This window comes from Chrysoperla carnea, chromosome 2 (assembly GCF_905475395.1).
Source record: "Chrysoperla carnea chromosome 2, inChrCarn1.1, whole genome shotgun sequence".
NCBI classification, from domain to species: domain Eukaryota; kingdom Metazoa; phylum Arthropoda; class Insecta; order Neuroptera; family Chrysopidae; genus Chrysoperla; species Chrysoperla carnea.
Window position 1 is genome coordinate 87,591,188 of NC_058338.1, and position 12,457 is coordinate 87,603,644.

The 12,457-nt window shown below is 29.8% G+C and overlaps 2 protein-coding genes across 2 annotated transcripts; both read left to right on the top strand.

Moving 5' to 3' along the window:
- The first annotated feature begins 4,803 nt into the window (after window positions 1–4,803).
- On the top strand, window positions 4,804–6,508 carry LOC123293191. Its single transcript, XM_044873925.1, has 3 exons — window positions 4,804–4,974; window positions 5,038–5,088; window positions 5,985–6,508. The coding sequence occupies exons 1-3, from the start codon at window positions 4,893–4,895 to the stop codon at window positions 6,113–6,115; spliced, it is 264 nt and encodes an 87-aa protein (XP_044729860.1). The 5' UTR covers window positions 4,804–4,892; the 3' UTR covers window positions 6,116–6,508.
- A 1,904-nt stretch (window positions 6,509–8,412) lies between these two features.
- On the top strand, window positions 8,413–9,754 carry LOC123293190. The gene is made up of 2 exons (XM_044873924.1): window positions 8,413–8,544; window positions 9,036–9,754. The coding sequence occupies exon 2, from the start codon at window positions 9,055–9,057 to the stop codon at window positions 9,607–9,609; it is 555 nt and encodes a 184-aa protein (XP_044729859.1). The 5' UTR covers window positions 8,413–8,544; window positions 9,036–9,054; the 3' UTR covers window positions 9,610–9,754.
- Window positions 9,755–12,457: the final 2,703 nt, after the last annotated feature.

Sequence of the window (12,457 nt, forward strand, 5' to 3'; positions counted from 1 at the left end):
TTGATAATATAGATATCGCTCTTCAATCATCAATACTCTAACTATAGTCGTCTGTGTTCATCAGCTGATGGGTCTTCGATGAACTCATAACTAAAATATTATAATTTTGTTTTTATATCATCGGCAACCTTATATTTTTATGGTATTATTATAAACTACAAGATTGTGTAAATATTTTAAATAGTTTTTTATCACACTATCTAGATTTTTTGATATTGAAATATCCAATTGAAAAGGATAACCTATATGATTCATCATTTTTTCAGCCAACTTTCAACAGTAAAATAATAATAAAAAGCCCGGTGACCTAGGAATTTTTTGCGATTTTTGGAAACGTTATTAATTAAAAAATGTATAGAGTTTTAAAGTCCTTAAAAATTATTTGTTGACGATTTAGAAAAAAATATTTCTTAACTAATTCAATCTTCAAGCGTAGCTTTATAAAAAGACTAGCTTAATACCCATCTGCTTCGCTTGGCCTAAAAGTAAAGACCTCTGCAGTGAAATGTCAAAGAATTATTATTTTTTAAATATACCTTTATAAATTAGTAGAGCTCATATGTTAGCCTGATGTATGAACTATATTATTGTAAAGTTTCATTCAAATTCATTCAGCAGTTCTTGCGTGGAAGTGTAATATATAGGGATATATTTCATTAAAACTTTACAGTGAAATTAATAAAACTTCAAAACTCTTAAAAGCGAAAAAAGTAAGAGATATTTGAAAGCAGAAATATTTGCCAGAATTGAACTATTACTGAAAAAAAATGGACTGTGTGCAAAAATTTATACACAAAATGGTGTGGAAAAATTGCCTCAATGTATTCACCTTCGCGTTCCATAAATTGCAAAATGACCATTAACATTTCTATCGAACTTTTTCAATTTGTGACACCCTGTACATTTCATGTCAAACATTGGTATGATAACAACGAGAATTTTTTATGAAATTTCGAATTTTTTTTATTTTTATGTGTAAATGCCGCACATTAAATTCTTGCAAGCATGCGCCAATGCTTTGTATTTCAAAATGATATTAAAGTCGATACGAAAAAATACTTTTTCATACTTAAAAATAGAAGACTGTGCCTCAAAACAGCTTAATTCCATGAGATTTTCACAAATAATACATTCTAAAATATTCTACCCTCAAATTTGTCAATTTTTATATTGATGGATGTTTTTTTTATAAATTTTAAAATCAAATGTATTGTTAGATCAAACACCAAACACAACAAATAAACCTTTATAGTGTAAACAAATCAAAGTTTAAATTAGTTAATTCTTCAAACAGAATTGTTTATTTATCTATAATTGAAGAAGCAATGAAGCATTTGAAAAAATCCCTTCAATAAATTTGCATATGAATAGTCAATATTATTGATCTTGGTATATAATAAGTGTAGAAAAAAATTCAAGGTTGTTTGATGATATAAAAATGACGGATGTAATTAAGTACTTACATATTATATATGTCCATTGTATCCATGGCTATAATTACGGAACATATTAGCTGAATGTGATGGGATCGTGGGGTAATTGGCACCATCTAAGGAATATTGTTAATATTACTCATAATATTCTATAATTTAAATTTTTATGTATTATGAACGTAAGCTGTACTTATCTGATTAGCAGAAAATTACAGAAAAATCTGAAACCTAAGTAACATTTGGCGAAAATAAAATAAATTCTGAATTGTGTCTTTCGCTCCAATTACCCAAATGTTCGGGAAATAGCAGCCAATAAATGTCCAATTAGTCGAATGGAAGCCATTTAAATTTTAATCAGTTTAGAGTAGTATTATCATTAATTTCAGTCTGTCTCAAATAAATCTAATCTTATATTCCAAAGAATTAAATTACAAAAGGAACATTTGGTGACAAAATGGTTTCGTTTGTCCAACCATTATGTGAGCAGGTGTAGATAGCTCCCGGTGGTTCATCTTTTTCCAGCTGGGGTGAGTGTCGTTGACGTGGAAAAATAAAAAGAGGTGGGATGAACATTTCTGGAGCACTCATGGCACATATTACCATCACATTTTTTCCTATTTCCCACGAAACTTCAAATTGTTATGAGGAATAATTAATCCTGCCATGGGGTATTGACAGTCATAAAGCCCTTATTACCTGCTTAACCTTGAACCGAAAAAATAAATTTTTAAAATTACATCTCGTAATCCGTCAAAATTTCAACAGTCGTACCTTAAAATAGATAGATTCATAGATATAATTAACGTAAGTACAGTAAACATATGTATTTTAATGCTTACCTGGGACATTATCCGTTTGCATTTTTTATAACAGTGTAGCAAAAAACAAACAATCGTCACGTACAACTGAATGAGTGCAACTAAGTCATTGTACGCTTAAGGCTAGCTCTATTACATATAAACGAAGACACTCGAACTTCATTTACATAATTACGGGCATTTGGATTCGCTCTCATTACCCGCGGGATCTCATTACCCCATGTTCCCCTATTATATCACAAAAAATTGTCTCTTCTATGACTTGGATAAATCTACCAGATTTTGAATCAATTCACAAAATTTTGAATAACCTCATATTTTCAACTTTTCGAAAAATGAAGAAAATGCGTTAAAATTATGCAAAAAGATGTAGCTCAAGTACATAAAACAGGGTGATGATCATAAAATTTTTGCCTGATACATAACCTGAATTATGAGAAAAACTATTTTTTCTGAAAAATTTCAACAGCTCCTACAGTTCAGGCAAGTCATCGGATTTTTTCAAATTTGATTATGAGTCAAAAAAAACAAAAATGCAAAAAAATCAAAAAAATCCGGATTTGCACCATTACTTACCTGCAAGGTACAAATTGGAAATTTTCAATTTCCGTTTTCACGCGACGGTGCAGTAGCAACCATTAGCTACTAATGTTGTTACTAAACAGAAATTCTGGTTTAACTTGTCAAAAAATATTTATTTGTTAAGTATGTTTTCATACAGAGGTTGTGGAGCTGTTCACACCAATACCTTTTTTAAATTATTTATGAGTGTGATAATGAGTAGTATTTACGTACTTATAATTATTTATTTTTTAATCTTCTTCTAATCATTGAAGAAAATTATTGGTTTTTTTATAACTGGGAAATTCCATTTTCAAAACAAATCAAATAATGCTGCGTTCTGCAAAAAATTTCGCTATGCAGGAATCAATACTACCTCGTAGAGATATTTTCACGTTAATAATATATAATAAATAGACCGTCAAAATGACAACAGCTCATTCTTCTTTTTCGTACAGAATGACAAAAAATAAGCCAAAACAATTTTCTGAAAGAATATAAAATACAGTGCCCCATAAGTACTGAACGCTTTTGTTGCTTCAGATAGAAAATAAAATTCTAAGATAAAAAGTCCACTTCAATTTTTTGATCCGATGCACGGATAGTTAGCTATTCATTTAAATAGGCAGCCAATCAGAAGCATTGTAACTAAAAATTAAAACCACTCGACTCTGACTGAGACTGACCATAATTAATTATTTTTGATAGATTAATTATTAAATAATGTTATAGTGTTATTAACAAGAAAAAAAAATTAATTAAGTATTTATTCAGTTTGAGCAGAGTCGTGAGCTTTTAATTTATTACTGTCAAACTTAATGATTCAATACTTTTTTAATAATTTTAACCTATCAAAAATCATTAATTTGTCTTAGTCAGAGTGGTTTTAATTTTTAGTTACAATGTTTCTGACTGGCAACCTATTTTAAATAATAGCTAACTATTCGTGCATCTGATCAAAAAATGGAATGGGACTTTTCGTCTTAGAATTTTATTTTCTACCTGATGCAACAAAAGTGTGCGGTACTTACGGAACACCCTGTATATTAATCCTCTTAGAACACTAAGTGTATTAACGTGCTAGTTCCCGTAGGTTCAGTTCAATAAAACACCACTAGATCTTCACATAACTTCACATAACTGTTCCACATAAAATCAATTTACAATCTTAATTTCCATATATATTCAGAACTAATATATTTAATTCCACAACTATTAGCACTTCACTATTGTAACAGCCATCGTCAATGACTGCCCGTAGAGATCTTTTCTTTAAAAACGGAGGGATTATGGTTTAATTTTTATGTTCCTAATGGAATAGATATTGTAATGGGCCCGTTTTTGCAAATTGAAAATTTGGACATATCTCCACGTTTCAAGGGCCTTAGAGTCCGTGTGTGCACATGTATGTATGTATGTATGTATGTATGTTCGGATTCAATTTTCGTCTCGCATATCTCGTTTTGAGCAAAATCGGTCTAGCCGTTTTTTATACCGAATGAAAAATTGTATAATTGTAACTATTATCACTTATCATTTATATAGTTTTAACGTCTTGAGGGGCACAGGGGCGAACCCCCCACTAGGGTTGCAAGGCGCGAAGCCCCTGGGGGATGCAGGGGGAGTAGCCCCCGTGGGAAGTCCAAAGAGGAAAATAAAATTTTTACAAATAAAATTATAAATATTAAAACATATGATATTTTTTATCCTTTCCACTGGTAAGTTAGTCGTGTGGACCTTTCGGGTCGCACCTAGACCGCTTTTTTATATTGAAAATGGGCTACTTTCATTTTTAGCATTTCTAGTATAAAAAATTGATCTCATATATAAATAAAACTCAAAGATTTTTTAATGGAAAATCTGACAAGATACGAAATTTTACTTTAATTTTTCTACGGAACCATATATTTTCATTCATTATTTTACTGTAAAGAGGAAAAAATGCATTTTCTTTATCAACAATTTGTTATATAAATAACATTTGCCTCTAAGTAATTTGATTATTTGAAATTTAGAAGAAAAACAATTCAGTTCTTGTTTAAAAAATTTATAAGTGATTATCAATTATTTTTGTCACACAATGTTTAAATTCTTGGTTGGAACATTAATTGTTTGCATTTGTTTAACACAAATCGCTCAAAGTTTTAACGTTGAGTTAGAAGGTAATTTTTTTTTCTAAAAATTTAAATCAATCATTGAACCTTCAAAATATTAAAATGTTATAGGACTTGAAGTCGGATCGCAACATGCAAGGCATATTGTAAAACGTCAAAGTAGTAAGTACAAATTTTAACTGTTTTCAAATTGTTACCAAAAAAGTGAAAATTGTACTAGATCAATCAGTGTTTCGTAAAAAAGGGAAAGTTGTCTTTCATCATGGTGATAAATTGTACCTACAATAACGATAATTCTTGTCGCCCTATTAGCTCAGTTGGTTAAGGCGTAACCAAATCCGTCTGCGGTATGCATAGAGTAGCGGGTTCGATTCGTGCTGTCGCAACAAAATTAATTTAATTAATAGTTGTGATGAGCTGGAGTAGTGCATGGTATATGCATGAAGGAGGTGCATTCAGCCTCTGAAATTGAGGAGCTGATAAATGAAATTAGCATTTTTAAAAATCATTTTTTCTTAATGAAAATCGTGAAAAACCCTTTTTTTGAGACTTTAGCTCCACCTACTTTTTGTAATTTAACTCGTATGACGTTGCTCCAAAGACATAAAATGTAGCTGACAATGTCCCCTACATTTTTTATTTGAAAAACTTTTCCCTTAAACCAATAGATTCCGAGAAAAACGCATTCCAAAATTTTTTTTTGATTTTCTCAAAAACAGCGGTACGAAAAATTCTCTTAATTTTTTTTAAAGTTATTTACATGCCCCCCTAACGATCTATAGCCTCAGATCCACCATTGAAATTTTTTCCAGTCAAAATGCCAGATTGACTGTATCATTAGTATAAATTCAAAAATTTAAAAAAAAAATAACGTGGATGGATTTCGACCTGAAGACCTTTCACATGAGGAGCGGGCACCGTAATAACAAGACCACGTCTTTATTTTAAACTTGCAATATTGCCAGATAATAAACTATAAAAAGTGTCGGTTTCTGACACTTTTTACACAAAAATCCTAATTTAAATTAATATTTTTTAAATTTGGTAAAAATTTCCAGGCTGTACTCCAGGAGAAAGATATCAAAGAGATTGTAATACCTGTACCTGTCAACAAGATGGAAGAAGTTCAATTTGTACATTGAAAGCATGTAATGATGTTAGAATTCTACGTAGACCTACAAATGTTTAAATAATGTAATAAAACTTTTAAAATTATAAAAATTTTTAATAAATACTTTAATTAATGTGTTTTCATTTAATTTGGTTTTAAAACTCGCATATCCAATATTTCAATTCAATGGAACACTACAGATGTTTGGTGCTATGAGATGACTAGTTGCGCCAAAGCTTCGTTTCTCGAAATGGGGTGATGGCCCATCCAAAATTCTTCCGTTGATTTTCGTAATTTATCACTCTTAACCTTAAATCATGAAGGGTCCTTAGAAGATTTTAACGTAAGAAATAGTCACCATTTTAATTGTCATGATTTGATGAAGTCCTGCTGTTATAACTTGGACCACTCTGTAGATACATTATTCTTTTTGAGGTATAAATCAATGTATGATTGGCATTGTGTAGGGGTCAGTTCAATTATAATAGTTTATTTTTTAAACTTTAATAAAAATATTTAATTATTTAATTAATCATTTGATTTTTTTTTAAGAGTTACATTCCTGTTCTTAAAGATCCATATAATTTTCGTTTATTCCTGAATCAAAACATAAGCAAATTTTTCCTGAAACAACTCTTCCTGTCCGTGGTTCACACACTGAAAATAAACATTTAAAAAAGAATTTTGCCTTGATTAAAATTACAACATTATAACATTCCCTGTGTAGGCAGTAATTGTTATGGGTCCTATTTTCAAAGTCGAAATTTTTATTATATCTTTACGTTTCATAGTCAGGAAAAGGGACTAACCCACATTTGGAAAATATATGTGTGTGTGTGTGTTTGTACGTGCGTACGTTCGTGGTAATTTTTTTCGTCATCGATATCGTGCGGACAAAAAAAGATATCGACTGCGTTGAGGTGTCGATCGAAGCATATTAACGACAATATGATCCAAACAGAATTTCATAGCTTTCGGTTGACTCGTTTCGACCGGGTGGAATGTTATTTGTGTGGACTTCAAGGGTTGCACAATATCCTACCCACGTCTCTCTCCTTCAAAAAATGCCACAAGCCACAAAACACTCAATTATAAAAAAAACAATTTGAAAGTGTGTGGAGGAATTTAATTAAGAAAAAAAGAATATTTGAAAGTCAATAGTGTACAATTAAGGTAATACGAGCCCCAGGGCAAGTTTATACTTGTAGTTGAAATTATTTGTATCTTATTTTCAATTTTTTGATGATGAATTTTGTTATAACTTCATAAATGTAGACGAAAACTAAGAATAAAATTTTTCAATATCTGCCTTAGTTTTCCAAATATCGAAAGCTAAATAGGATTTAATAAGCTAAATTTCAATTTTCAATATTTTGAAAATTACTCCAGATATCGAAAAATTTTATTCTTACTTTCGTATTATATTGTCAAGTTATAGTATAATTCACAATCAAAATTGAAAAAATATTTTTTTATATTTTTTTAAAATTTGTATCCCCAATACTGTGCTTATACATCCTTAATTAGTCGGGCACAACGGGTTTTTTGTTTTAAACTATTTATTAAGGTTTTTACCTAAATTTGAATAGTTTTTTTTAAATTTCTACGGACTAGTTTTGGAGAAATCTATGAAAGCATATATCATCCATCCACAGTTTTCCCATAAGACCAATATTGAATATGCCTACTTCTGAAGTCATTAATTTTGAATAATCGGGCAACTCCCTACCCTTAAATTTTCAGGATTAATTTAGACTTAGTGCAACTACATATAAAAAAATTAAGCCTTTTATCCAACGTTGCCGTGACGCTCGTACATCCTTAATGCTCACAAATTTATTAAAAACTTCTATTACAAGCAAGAGAAAATATGAACACTCAATAGAACGCATTCAATTAATGGAAAAAATGATTTCTTCCTTTTAAATAATCAGCTTTAAAATAGGCCATAAATTAGTCCAGCTTTAAAATTATCTAAAATTCTCTAATTCCTAGACACTCTGTCTATATAGATTTTAGCGAAAATTAATTTTGACATCGAATTGGTAAGATTGATGTTCATTAGTTGAAATTTTTCAATATTCCATCATCGGTACAAAACCATTTACCTAGAAAAAGAATTGTTTAATATCTAGTTTTGAACCAACGAACTTTTCAGGTTTACATAAAAGCATAAAACTGTGAAATGTTTGGGTAAAATTTGCCGTATGGAATAATCAGACTAAAAAATATTTTTTAAGTAGGTACCTGTTGTGGCTCTGTACTATAAAAAGGAGTGCTATGAAAATGTCATGCTGTTTAAAATCATTATCTTTAAAAAAAAATCAAAACCAAACCCACACAAAATTAATTTCAAACAAAAAATTAAAAACAATATTTGCATTGAAATAATATTGATTAATATTCGATGTATTTGTACAAATCAATGAGTAATTAATATTTAATTTACTTTGTACTTGGAAATAGTCTGTAAAAAAATATATGAAACAAGAAACCAAAATGATTAGGTAAATATTAGCACTGTATTTATATCTTGCGCAGATCCACATATATTTATTCGAAGCCAGTGGCGTATTTAATTTCAAAGGTACCTTAGGTTATTTAAATTGGACGCCCTATTGGCCTCGGTTATCGCAATTATACTTGCATAAGAAAACAGACATATACAGAAAGCACATTGATATATGCTTGAATGAAGTATTTATTAATAAATGCTGCATTTATTAATAAATGCTTCAAGCAAAAAATGTTAGTTGGCGTATTTATTTTGAACAAAACATGATATCGACTTCGTTGCGAAATAACGGCAATATGATCCGAAAAGAATTACATACGATATAACTGATCGATATATGTAGATTTTTTGTCTTAAAATCCACATATTACAAAAAAACAATTACCGTGTTCGATAAATTTCCATTTTATTTCTAACAAAATTTCGCCCAAAAAAATATTCTTTCTTTTCTTATATACATACATATAAATTCTTTTCAAAAAGATAAGCCAGTGGTATTACTATGGAAATGGATAAAACATTAAAAGAAGATGAAAATGAATCTAGTGAAACTGCATCTAAAATTCTAAATATTTCTGAAGAATTTCTGACAAATAAAGAAGAAACTGATACATCCACTCCTGAAGATCCACCCGTTGATGCAATATCTGAAGAAGTACAGGCTGTTTTAAGAGAGTTTGAATTAACACCGGATATTCAACATGATCAATTAACTATTCAAGATAATCATGATATCGATAGACTTGCATCACCGAATCCTCCAGATGAAGTAGTTGCATCGAATAAAAATAGATTAAATATTCCCGATTCCGTAATTGAAGGTGAATCTACCTGTAATGAAGATAAGAAAACTGAAGAGAAAAAAGATGAAACAAAAGATATTGTTGAACCATTGCCAGAGAAAATTAATGTTATAAAAGAAGACCGTCCAAAACTTGGCGATGAAACAATGTCATTAGATGAAAGCTCTGCTGATATTGTGTTGTTTGATGAAGCAACGGGCATACTATCCTCATCGTCCGATTTATTTGAGGAGGATGAGGACAGTGATTTTTAAAAAACCGGATCAAAAAGCATTAAATTTGATAGTTTGTCTAGTGATGAAATCGATCTACCAAAGCCTGAAAATTAAACTGCTCCATCACCAAAAATTCCTAGTTTATATGTAGATATACATTTGATAAAAACTCAATTGCAATGTCGTTACAATAACCCAAATTAATAAAAGTAAAAAAGCATTATTGAAGGTAGTTAAGAAGGATGTTAAGGCAGTAAGTACGAGCGCCAAGACAAGTTTAGTGGTTGAAATTATTTGTACCTTATTTTTAACTTTGATGATGAATTTTGTTACAACTTCATGAATGTAGACGAAAAATAAGAATAAAATTTTTCGGTACCTGCTTGAAATATTGAAAGCTAAATAAATAATTTTCAATTTTCTACATTTGGAAAATTACTCCAGATATCGAAAAATTTTATTCTTACTTTTCGTTAGCCGGGGAGCTCAGTGGCTTTTTTGAGTACATATTTGAGGCAGATTGATAATATTAAAGTTGATAACTTACAAATGTGTGGATGGTGAAATCGACAACCTGGCTGGAAAATTTGGGGGGGGGGGGGGGTTAGTGAGCTATGCATTATTAAATTTGCAATTTTTTCTATGCAAAAATGTTCTTGAGGCACTTTGAAACTTACAACATTTTAAAGTCTAATATTCAATTATACGAATTATCATCGCATGGCATGATTTAGTGGGGCCGAAATAAGCTGCTGCTTTTCAGCAGATTAACATATTGAACTTATTTTTCAATCGCAAAATCAGATTTTTATGTCTTTGGATTATTAAGGATAATTTAGACAAAAAAGAAACACAAATTCTAGCACATTTCGACGATAAAATGGCATTTGACGATTATATATGAGTATCATTCCAGCTATACACAACATCGTACGTAATTCGAGATATATAACGTAATAAAAGCATTTTAGTACAAAATTTTAAACGATATCTCAAAAATTACTCAGCCAATCAATAAATGAATCCGACTTTTGTAGTTTTGGGTCAAAATTACCATGTACCGTACAAAGTTTCATCAAATTATGAAACAAAATATTTTTGCGATTTTTTCAATTTGTTCAACCGCTTAAAAAGACAGACCCTGCAAAAAAGTGACTTCCTTATGAAAATAATATGAATGATTTGCTAATATAAAAATAAAAAATTAACGAAAGATTAAAAATAAAGTATTATTGTTTAAAATCCGAAGTATAAGAAAATGGTCAAAAAATATAAATAAACAAAAAATCCAAAAATACATTTGATAATTTAAACTGAAATTCCTTTGAAATCAAAAAGTATTTTTTTCATTTTTCGGAATTGAAAATTCATTTTATTTAGGTTGGAAATTTCAAAGTACACAAAATACTAAGTTGCTAGTTATTGAAACATATTTTATATAAAATTTCCATAAAAAATTAAAAAATTATCAATGAATACTGCGAAATGAATTTTTAAAATCATGCCTAAAATTCGGTCAAGCGGCATTATGTTCAGCTATTATATGAATTGTCAGTCAGATAAGATTAATTATATAATAAAATAAGATTGCCGGCACTAATTGTCTAATGATTGCTCTGACCTTAGAAAAATATTCCTTAAAAAATAATAATTTGTTTTTCAAAGTATTACTATTACTGAATTTAAATCTAAAGTGATTCTACAAAACATTTTATATTAAAGTTATCGAACTGAATCGATCGGAGAAAGTCTCTCGTATAAAATTTTCAATAAGTCAAACTTTTTATTTAAAATATTACTATATTCAATAGTTTACATTGTAATTGGTATAGTAAATGTCAAATAATAATTGTTCATAATAACAATTAATTGTTGCATTAGAAATTGTGAAAAAATGAGACGAAAGTGCATTAATAATATATTTTAAATGTTAATTAACATAATAACTTATTTAAATTTGTTGGAAAATAGTTTTAAATTTTCAATGTAAACTATCTATACAAAAACCATAGACTAATTTGATGTGTCTATTGACAGCGATCATGCTTTATTCAAGATACTATCTCCTATGTGATATTATCGCTGTCAATAGACACACCAAAGCAGTTTGCTATATGATTGCTATACAACACTGCTGTGCTGTTTTCTTTGTTTTATGCATAAGAACGTCTTACTTCATATATTATACTCTTCTTACTACGTACATTTTAAATGGCTAACGATAAGATTCCCAACTATATACATCCAATTCACATGTATTGAAAAATGTTGAAATTTGATCAGCATGTCAACGAACATGATCAACATGAGATAATTATAGCTAGGTAAAGTATTTTCTCACTGTCGGAAGATTGTAGAAGAGTTGACTTTATGCAACAGCCTACCAGCTTATAAAAAACCAATAAGGAAGGCAAAACTATTATTAATAAATTAGCAGTACATAGTCGGTGTAGTACTGAAGTCGTGTGAGTGCGACCCCTGTAGTACACACGACTAACTTCCCAGAGGGGGAAAAAGCATTTAAAAAAAGGTCTTGTTAGCCTTCTTCGAACATGTACTGCAGTTTATGCTGTAACGATCATTATCTCCATAGATAAATGATGTGTTTTATCCACTTTTCAGATTCTGTATATACAGTTTTTTTATTACCATTAAAAAACAGCTCAACTAATTCTGCTGAAAAGTTTTTCAGTTCTTAAATGCGCGATTACGCGTCGAATAAGCCCAATCATAACCGCTTCGCGAGATAATCGAGGCGAAAGAATCCGAACCAACATACGCACACACACACAGACATCACATTGAAAAAGTTTGATTCGGATATTGCAGCCATGAAACCGCTGAAACATGTAAAACTAGAGATTTTCATAATCAATCCCATTACATT

Bases quoted from the DNA above. Each gene is read 5' to 3' on its own strand.
- LOC123293191 (XM_044873925.1), top strand. From the start codon at position 4,893: ATGTTTAAATTCTTGGTTGGAACATTAATTGTTTGCATTTGTTTAACA. The intron at 4,975-5,037 runs GTAATTTTTTTT...AAAATGTTATAG, and splicing joins TTTTAACGTTGAGTTAGAAG to GACTTGAAGTCGGATCGCAA. The intron at 5,089-5,984 runs GTAAGTACAAAT...AAAAATTTCCAG, and splicing joins TATTGTAAAACGTCAAAGTA to GCTGTACTCCAGGAGAAAGA.
- LOC123293190 (XM_044873924.1), top strand. From the start codon at position 9,055: ATGGAAATGGATAAAACATTAAAAGAAGATGAAAATGAATCTAGTGAA.